Below are 9667 nucleotides of genomic sequence, written 5' to 3' on the forward strand. Positions count from 1 at the left end.
ATACATTGTGTTTGATTATTGTTGCCCCTTACCAAAACCTCCCTCCCTCCTCCCTTTCCTCCCTCCCACCCAACAATGTCCTTTCTGTTTGCTTGTCGTATCAACTTCAAGTAATGATAGTTGTTATATCTTCTTCCCCTCCCCCCCGGGTTTTTTTTTTTTTTTTGTGTGTGTGTGTGTGTGTGAATTTATTTATTAATTTTTAGCTTCCACCAATAAGTGAGAACATGTTGTATTTCTCTCTGTGTGCCTGACTCGTTTCACTTAATATAATTCTCTCAAGGTCCATCCATGTTGTTGCAAATGGCAGTATTTCATTCGTTTTTATAGCTGAGTAGTATTCCATTGTGTAGATACACCACATTTTCTGTATCCACTCATCCGATGATGGACATTTGGGCTGGTTCCAACTCTTGGCTATTGTAAAGAGTGCTGCAGTGAACATTGGGGAACAGGGATACCTTCGACTTGATGATTTCCATTCCTCTGGGTATATTCCCAGCAGTGGGATAGCTGGGTCATATGGTAGATCTATTTGCAATTGTTTGAGGAACCTCCCTATAAATGGTCTCTCTGAATACAGCATCATTGAATATCCTCTGTAGTGCTGCCTGTGTAGTCTAATGCAAATGAGATTATATCACTAGCCTTCTTGATATGCTTTAATGTTTCCCTCTTGCCACCAAGACATACAAGGCCCTTCATTATCTGGCTCCTGCTTCCTTCTCTAGTCTCATCTCCTTTAATACCAAATTAAATTATCACACCAAGCCATTTCTTACCTTAGTATCTGTGTATACATTGTTCACTCTACCTGAAATGACTTTCTACCCATGCTCTCTGAAGAACTTTATTTTCTTTTTTGCTGTGGTAAGCATAAATATAGAGAAGCATATAAAGTGCACTAATTTTGTATACAGCTCCGTGAAATTTTACATATGTGTATATGTAACCACCTCCTGAATTGTGTCTTGTGAACTCTTATTTTTACAAATGCAGCTCTGGAGCTGCCTCATTATTAAAGCTTTATATAATTTTTCTTATGTAGTCATTCCTTCCTCTGTTATCTTTGAGCCTTGATTAGGCTTCTTGTGCCTACAGACACTATTGAAAAAACATATTTGGCCACTTTCAAGTAGGTGGTGAGGTCCTTAAGGGGAGGGGCCTTTCATCTTTGTATCTCAGCATCTAGTGCATTGACTGGTACAAAATAGGCTCATAGGAATGTCAGTTGACTAGAACAAATGATTTTTTTAGCCCCTGGGAGTTTAGGCGTGGTCAAGTATAGACTGAGAATCTCTAAGACAATACATACAACATTATGTCAGTGATAGGGCTAGCAGAGACCAGAAAGAGTTCCCATTCATGATGAGATAATTTGGATATTTAAAATTAAGTCTTGAGGCAGTAGTGGATCCTCTTCTTTGATCTACCATGGCTCAGCCAGGAACCCTGAACCTCAATAATGAGGTGAGCATCGGGGTCTGAGAACCTGTAGGGCTGACCTTGAGGGCTCTCAGTGCCAGCTCCTTTGCATCTCTTGGGCTAGTGGTCTGGGGTGGGGGAAGGGGTGTGGCTGGAGGGATTTCTTGATGGGCCCAGGCAGGTTTCTTGGACCTTGGAGTTTGGCAACTGGTAACTCCCTTTCATAGTTTCTATGTGACTGAAGTAAGAGTCATGTCTCTGGACCTCAGATGCCACAAATTTTATCTGTGGGGCCTTGGGAAGATCATTTAATCTCTATGTTGTGTCCTCATCTGTAAAACGAAGCTCATGCTAGTACCTTCCTCACAAGGTTGTTGTGAGAATTAAATTAACTGATACATGTAAAGTGTCTGCACAGTGCCTGACACTTAATAAACCGTCAGTATGTGTTAAAAAAAAAAAGGGCCGGCCCGTGGCTCACTCGGGAGAGTGCGGTGCTGATAACACCAAGGCCCTGGGTTCGGATCCCATATAGGGATGGCCGGTTCGCTCACTGGCTGAGCGTGATGCTGACAACACCAAGTCAAGGGTTAAGATCCCCTTACCGGTCATCTTTTTGAAAAAAAAAAAAAAAGGTCTTGTTTTTAGAAGCTAAGTGCCAGGAGAGGCTTTAGGGACTATTGAGATTTAAAAAGAAATTAGAAGGAAATAGAAGGCATATTTGATTAGCTATTTTTTATTTGAGTGTTTTTATTTCTTCTTACTTTAGCTGCTCTTCAGAGGCAAGGAATTAATACCTATAAAGAAGGACTTTATGTATGTGTAGGAGAGGTGGGGGCTTTAAGAAGTATTGGGAATTATGGCATACACAAATGAGGAAATATTTTATTTCCTACTAATAAGAAGATCACAGTCTCTACTGAGCAAGGAAGTCTCTGGTGAAAGCTAAGTTTTTATTGAGAAGTATTGTCTAATAGATGATTAAAAAAAAAATTAATGTTTGATTTAAAACAAAATCCAGAGAAATAATTGGCTTTTTATACTTGGGCTTTTCTAAATTATCAAGGAATAAATATGATTGGTATTTCAAGTATTTTGTTAAAAAATTATGAATATTTTTCCTCTTTCATTATTCCTTGCAAATTTGAGCTGTTTAAAATGTCTTGCCCTCCTTCCCTTGCTTTCCCTTCCCTTCTCCTTTCCTGTCCTTTCTCCTCTACCCCTCTTCTCTTCCTTTCATTTCTTCTTCAGTTTAAGGCTGCAGGTTCTCCTGATTTTTACTGAGATCTTTTTTATGCTATTTGGTACCCCGTTTATTCTTTATGCTCCTTGTAGCTTACTGGTGTTCTGGTATGGAGATGCTTTATGATGTTTCAGTAGACTCAATTAATTATTTCTAATGTAAGAATCATGCCGTTTAGTTTCATAGGGGCTTCTACTAAATGCTGGAAAATTAGTTTCTGTTTATTGTTTCTAGACCCCAATAGGGTGTGGATATCGTGAAGGGAGGATTGTCTAATTTCTCCCTACCTATCTAGTGGTTCTTGGCATTTACCAATTGGTTAGGGTATTTTTTTTCCTTTTTGATTATGTATATTCATGGGGTACAAAGCTGACCATTACCACCTGTGCCCAAGATGTGATGATCAGATCAATACTATCAGCATGCCCCTTACCACAAATTGTGATTATTCCCTGTGTGTCCCACCCAATTGTTCCCCAACCTCTCTCTCCTCACCCCCACCTGGCCACCCTAGGTATGCTTGGTTAGAGTATTTTTGAAGAGCAGTAAACTTTTGTGGCATTGGAGGGGAGATGCCAGACTGGTTCAGTTTGTTCAAACATATTGTGGCAACTCATCTATCTAGAACTCATACATCTGGAACATAGCCAAGAACATGGCAGTAAGTGTCAAAGGCTTCTGAGTAGCCAAAATATAAGTAACAAAAGACATTTTGTTTGTAGGACCGTGTTCAAGCTAAACCTGTTTTCTTTTATGTATTCAATTCTCTGATAAGCTTGTTGATCTATTTTTTGATTTTTTTACCAGATTAAAATTGAAATAGTAACTGACTGTGAAAGAGAGGGCATAAAAACTAGGAAAAGAAACAACTCAAAGGTGGAGGCCAGTGTCATTTTGAAATAGAGAAAACCCTTCTACGTATATTAATAGGCTCTGAGGGAATCAGCATGTACTAATTGGTATAATATTCATGATCAAAATGGTAACCATAAAAAATAATGGTGGCCATGATTATTCAAGTAAAAGATATAATTTAGGTTCAGCATAAAATTGTAGAAGAAAATGCAGTGCACTTTAGAGATTTGTATCACTATAGGCTAGAGTAAAAAAAATAAAGTAAAAAGGTTGTGATGCTTCAAGGCAAAGTTTAAATCTTAGCTGTCCAGAACAACTCATTTCACATGAGTTGTAGATCAAGTTTTATTGTGATTTTTATCAACATTTGCTATTTTGTTGTATTGATTTTTAGATGTTGAAGGAACTTATAGATCTCTCTAGATAAGTACTTTACCTTTACAGATTGGAAAACTGAGGTCCAGTGAGATAAAGTGACTTATTCATCACATAACTATTTTGGGGCTAGGATTCGGATCATTCCTATCTTTACAGATCTATAAAATAGAAGATCCTGTTTTTAAAATAGATAGCTCTGTCCATTATGGTAGCTAGTAGGCATATGTGGCGATTTAAATTAAAATTATATAGAGCCGAGCCCGTGGCGCAATCAGGAGAGTGTGGCGCTGGGAGCACAGCAGTGCTCCCACCGCGGGTTTGGATCCTATATAGGGATGACCGGTGCGCTCACTGTGCTCACTGGCTGAGCGCGGTGCGGCCGGTCTCAAAAAGGACAAAAAAAAAATTATATAAAATAAAAAAATTACTTTCTCGTTTGCACTGGTTACATTTCAAGTGCTTGATAGCCATGTGTAGCTGGTGATTACTATATTACCCAACACAGATATAGAACATTTCCATTGGTGCAGAAAGTTCTTTTGAACAGTGATGGTCTAAAGCATAACTTATTTTCATTAAAAAACTAGAGATTTAGTTGGATTTAAAAAAGGACCTATAATGGATGGAGAAGCTGTCAGAATATAGAATAACTGTAGTTTCTTTGCTCTTGTTGAAATATATTACAACAAACAATGAAAAATCCATTCACGGTTTATTTATTCTCATACTGAGTATTTGAATTTTAAGGATGAAGAAGATGATGATGACTATGTTGAAGAAGGGGAAGAAGAAGAAGAAGAAGGTGAGTTACATTAGCCACAACAAATTCTTTTTTTTTTTTTTTTTTTTTTTTTTTCTTTTTTGTCTTTTTCCGTGTCCAGCAACGGATCGCAACCCTCAGTGTCGCCCCCGTACCGGACCGGGACCAGCAACGGGATCGCACCCCTCGGTGTTGCTCCCGCGCCTTGCTCAGCCAGTGAGCGGGAACGGGTCTGTATGTGGGATCCGAACCCTCGGCGGGAGCGCCGCCGCGCTTCCCAAGCGGCGCACTATAGCAGTGCACCACCGGGCCGGCCGAGCCACAACAAATTCTTTTTTTTTTTTTTCTTTTTTGTCTTTTTCCGTGTCCAGCAACGGATCGCAACCCTCAGTGTCGCCCCCGTACCGGACCGGGACCAGCAACGGGATCGCACCCCTCGGTGTTGCTCCCGCGCCTTGCTCAGCCAGTGAGCGGGAACGGGTCTGTATGTGGGATCCGAACCCTCGGCGGGAGCGCCGCCGCGCTTCCCAAGCGGCGCACTATAGCAGTGCACCACCGGGCCGGCCCAGCCACAACAAATTCTAAAAGTCCATAATTAAAGTCCATAAAAAATAGCGATCTTTAATTTAGATTAAAGATAAATTAATGATAGCTATTTTTTATGGACTCTAATGAATGAGTTTATATTGCAAATTATTACTAATCCATTTGATTTCGCTGTGTTTATCACAGAGAGCCTTAAAAAGTATATGTTTTTTAAAAGACTAATTGTCTCAGTTAATTAATTCTGTTAAAAATATAAACAGCTTATAACGTTTATTTTAAAAGCAGGAATGAAGAGATAATGGAACCTTGAGCTCAATTTATTCTTTTTTTGGGGGGGTCTCTTATTATGGAGAGAGTGAAACCTTATTTATAAGAGAAGAACAGTTGAACTCCAGATTCGCTCTCTGGTATTTTTTACCTAGGTCTTTCAGAATAATTTAAAAAATTTACTAACAATTTCATTGATATCAAGCCCCGAGTTTCTTGATCTGTACTTCATGATTTGGCCACAAGGGTGCATAACGAGCTGTCATTATTTAAGAATTTCTAAGTCTATTATGTCTGTTCAGTACACTGAAATTGAAAGAAAGCCAGAGAGGAAACTTAACCTATAATATTTTTCTGCCATTAACTTTTCACTAAGAATCACAGTTTTGTAAGTTAATATTCATTTGTTAAAATTAAGTATTTTACGCTTTTCTACTCTTCTTTCAGAAGAAGAAGGTCTTCGAGGGGAGAAGAGGAAACGAGATGCTGAAGATGATGGAGAGGAAGAAGATGACTAGATCATTCTAAGACCTGCTTCCCTAATGTTCCTGGGTGTGCAATAGAGTGATCACATCTTTATTTCTTCATGTATGATAGCTATCCCTACAGAAGACAATGTGTAACTTTTTATAGGAAAAGTGTGGTTTTACTATTTTTGCCTTATCATTCCAAATAAGATTTACTAGTTTGTTAATGATCATATTGTATGTAGAGAAAAATTTTCATTTGACCCCCATTGTGAAATTACCTAGCAATTTTAGAATTTTAATTTTTCTAATTCAAGCTCACCGTATTAGTCATTTTTAGCCCATAATTAAAACATGACTGCTTTTACACAGGTGTAGTATGGTGCATTTCATTTGTAAGATTTTAAAGTTATTTATAAATTAACTGAAATTGCAGTCAGCTGTAATATGAAATGACAGTCTCTTGAATGATAAGTTGGCTATTTTTTTAGAGGTGATCCAGAGATCTTTAGTTTGAGGGCAGTTACCTTTTTTTTTGGCTAAGGGTATAGGGTGCTTTTTTGTCTCATGAGTAACTTGGAAAGTAGAAGCAGAATAGTAAAGGTTCTGTTCAGTGATATAATCAATGGATTTTGCGGAGGTTCTATTCAGTAATTATAGTTAATAGATTTTGTTGTGACTGATAAGATTTTATTTTTGAAGGAAAAATTGGTTATACTAAGTCCAGATACATGCAGGTGAGCCCTTTCTTCAGGCTGCATCATGACATACCAATGTTTGTTTATTTTGTTTTGTTTTTATGTGTGCATTCTTTTTTCTGTCAGCAATTCCTTTATGATCACTTTCCCTTCTTGTTTTACTCCCCTCCTTCTATCTCAAAAGAAAGTTGGGAAATTTGATATACAGGAAAACCTTAAGTCTTATACCTCAATCAATTTTTCAGACCTGTTTGGGTTTTAAACAAGTGAAGAAAGAAATTGAGAATTTTCTGATTTACGAATATTATTATTGATACAGTTTTATGCAACAAACTCTGCCTACTGTTCTTGGTTGACAGCATGTAAGACTGTCTTAGTAGGATGAAGAAGAAAACGAAGCAGGGGAGGCTTTTGGAAGAGCATTAGTGTTCCTCAAAGGTCAGAACAATTGCCTATTAATAATTAATGAGATCTTAAGTTGGCTTCCCAAATGATTTGGATACCACTCTACAAAGAATTTCTAATTTTTCTGAGTGGAACCTTTAATTATTCTTCATATAGTTTTAAAGCATTACCAGATATAGCATTTAATTGGAGTATACTAGGCAGTTGGAAAAATATGTGAAACTAAATCAATATTAAAATCAAGATTTGTTTTCAAGCAGGTATCCATTAAAAATAGAAAAATATTCGGGATAAGTGTAAGTGTGTGTTTCCTTAATATGGCTACTATATAAAACAGGAGTAGACAAGAAGTACCGCTCCCTTTTGTTATGGAGGCTCCATGTTCAAGGCAGTTGCTTTTTTAATCTTGGCTCTCTAACATTATTTTCCCTTTGTTTTGAATATTTGTAAATTTATTAAAAAGTGTCAGCAAATTAATTGAAGTGATGCTTCTATACTGGGACACATTTAAATTGCTGAGTATAGTACTGCTGCAGCTGCTTTTTTAGTTTAAAATGTATAATTTGTTGTTTTAAAGTAAAAAATTATGAAGTTACTTGTGGAAAAACTAAAAAAGTTGCACAACTGATTTACATAAAACACTTGGAATAAGTTTAGAGGGGGTATTGGAATCACCAGAAGACTAACGTTTTTCTCCTAATTTTAACAATTGTGAAATGCTCTGCTTTAGTCCCTAAGAATTCTCATTGCATATTATGTCATATTATAAAATACTTATTTTTAAAATGAAATCTGTATAATGACTTTCTTATCAATCATCTTATTGTGCAATCAAAATAAGAGTTCTTTGCTTGGAAAACAACACTTAGAGCCTCCAGATAACTTTTAAGACCTATTTAGCTTTGTGGGTGATATTTTCATGCAAATAAGTAAGGGTGGGTTTTATATTTTGTAGAAGTTTTTGGTCCTATTTTAATGCTCTTTATATGGCAGTATGTATATAGTGTGTTAAGTTCCTCAAGAATCTCTTTAAAAACTTTGAAGTTAACACTTTTGTGCAACTGTGTTTTGAATAAAGCCATTACAGTGTTACAAACAAACAAAAAAATGCAGTACTCCTGATCATTCTTTTATTGTTTCTGATTGTTACATTTTTTTCCTGTGACTGCTGTAACTTAAAGTTTTTGAAACTGAATTGCTTCAAATAAATCAAAGATTTGTTATAATGATTAGTTTCAGTGTATGACATTCACTTTTTCAACAGTACCATTTTTTAAAAATACATTGAAACAGCTTGCAAGTAAACTCATTCAAACATTTGAATGTGATATGAGGCATTACAATCTAATAGTTTAACATCATCTTTCTTATTTTTTCCAGGCAGCAGAAAAAAAATCTGGATTCCCTTAATTTTCCTTTTGGAGTTGCAAATTGAGCCATTACTTTTTGTATTTTGATGTGAAGTAATAACTTTATTACCTGTAATTGAAGTAACTATTATCTACAGTTAATTAAAGTGATTATAAAACTATTGTACATCAATAGTTTTTTCTAAAACGAATCCAAAGTCTCCATTTATACGTGTAATGTTTAGAATCTTTTGATAGTATAAATACGAATATACATAATTCTTACATGTTTTCCATGAGTAAATCAAACTTGAAACAAACAGTATGTTTTTTCTGCTCTCTTTGGTTTTCCCTTGATAAGTGATTTTTAAAATGTTTCATTTGTGGACATCTCTAGGATGTATCTGTTGTGTAAAGTCAAGGCACAATTATAATGCTAAGTAATATCTTCACGATTGCTTTATGGTTAAATATTGAAAAGGTATTTTAATTACGGAACTCTGCTTCCTGAGAGGTGGAAAATATTGAAGTACTTTTAACTACAGGTATTGTTTACTGACATTAGTATGTTTTTAAAAATGTCTTTAAGGAATTCAAAGCTTTTCCCCTCTTGGTTAAAGAAAATGGTAGAACCATGCAAAGTTTTTGGTTAAGTTATTAGATTATGAAGCAATTCAGTGAGAGATGGTGATTCAAAATATCTGTAAGTATTGTTTACTCCTTGTTCTATATTTTAAAGAGAGGCTTTGGAATGTGACTTTTATTTTTCCAGTTGCTGAAAATTTCCCTTCTGTTGTTTCTACTACTGGATGCAATGATATTCTGCAGCTCTTGCTTGATTAATAATAGCATTCTACTATTCTACTACCGCATGCCTTTTTCGTACACTAATCAGTCTAAGATTTGAGAACCTGGCGTGGGTACATTGGCCAGAGGCAGCTACTTGTGTTACTAGTCTATTGAACAGCCCTAACTTGAAGGAGAACGGGTTACACCACAAAATGGGAATTACAAAATGAGTTGCTCTCCAAGAGAATATTTAAAAAGACTATATACTGGTAAAATACTTTTATTTCATACAAATCTAGTTAGTCTTTTAGGTGGTAAGACCTTGAAGTAGGGTTACCCCATAATAAAAACCCTGATTAAGAAAGAATTGGAAGCAGGTATGACTTTCAATTTCATGAATATTTACAAATAATTTTAAGTTTTTGTTATCATTTGGACTTGGTTACTTATAAAATGGACATATTCACATTTATGATTAATCCTGA

General features: G+C 36.0%; 1 protein-coding gene across 2 annotated transcripts in view; it reads left to right on the forward strand.

Annotated features, from left to right (window-relative positions):
• The window catches only part of ANP32E (acidic (leucine-rich) nuclear phosphoprotein 32 family, member E), a 16076-nt gene extending 7800 nt beyond the window's left edge, over positions 1 to 8276 (forward strand). Inside the window, exons 6-7 of one of the 2 annotated variants that reach the window (XM_008584808.1) lie at positions 4649 to 4703; positions 5925 to 8276. In XM_008584808.1, the coding sequence (XP_008583030.1) occupies positions 4649 to 4703; positions 5925 to 5992 (123 nt within the window). In that variant the 3' untranslated portion in view covers positions 5993 to 8276. Of the gene's footprint in view, positions 1 to 4633; positions 4704 to 5921 lie in introns of both variants that reach the window. The other variant, XM_008584801.1, reaches the window with a different exon arrangement.
• The last annotated feature ends 1391 nt before the right edge of the window (positions 8277 to 9667 follow it).

This window comes from Galeopterus variegatus, unplaced genomic scaffold (assembly GCF_000696425.1).
Source record: "Galeopterus variegatus unplaced genomic scaffold, G_variegatus-3.0.2 Scaffold103, whole genome shotgun sequence".
Classification (NCBI taxonomy): Eukaryota; Metazoa; Chordata; class Mammalia; order Dermoptera; family Cynocephalidae; genus Galeopterus; species Galeopterus variegatus.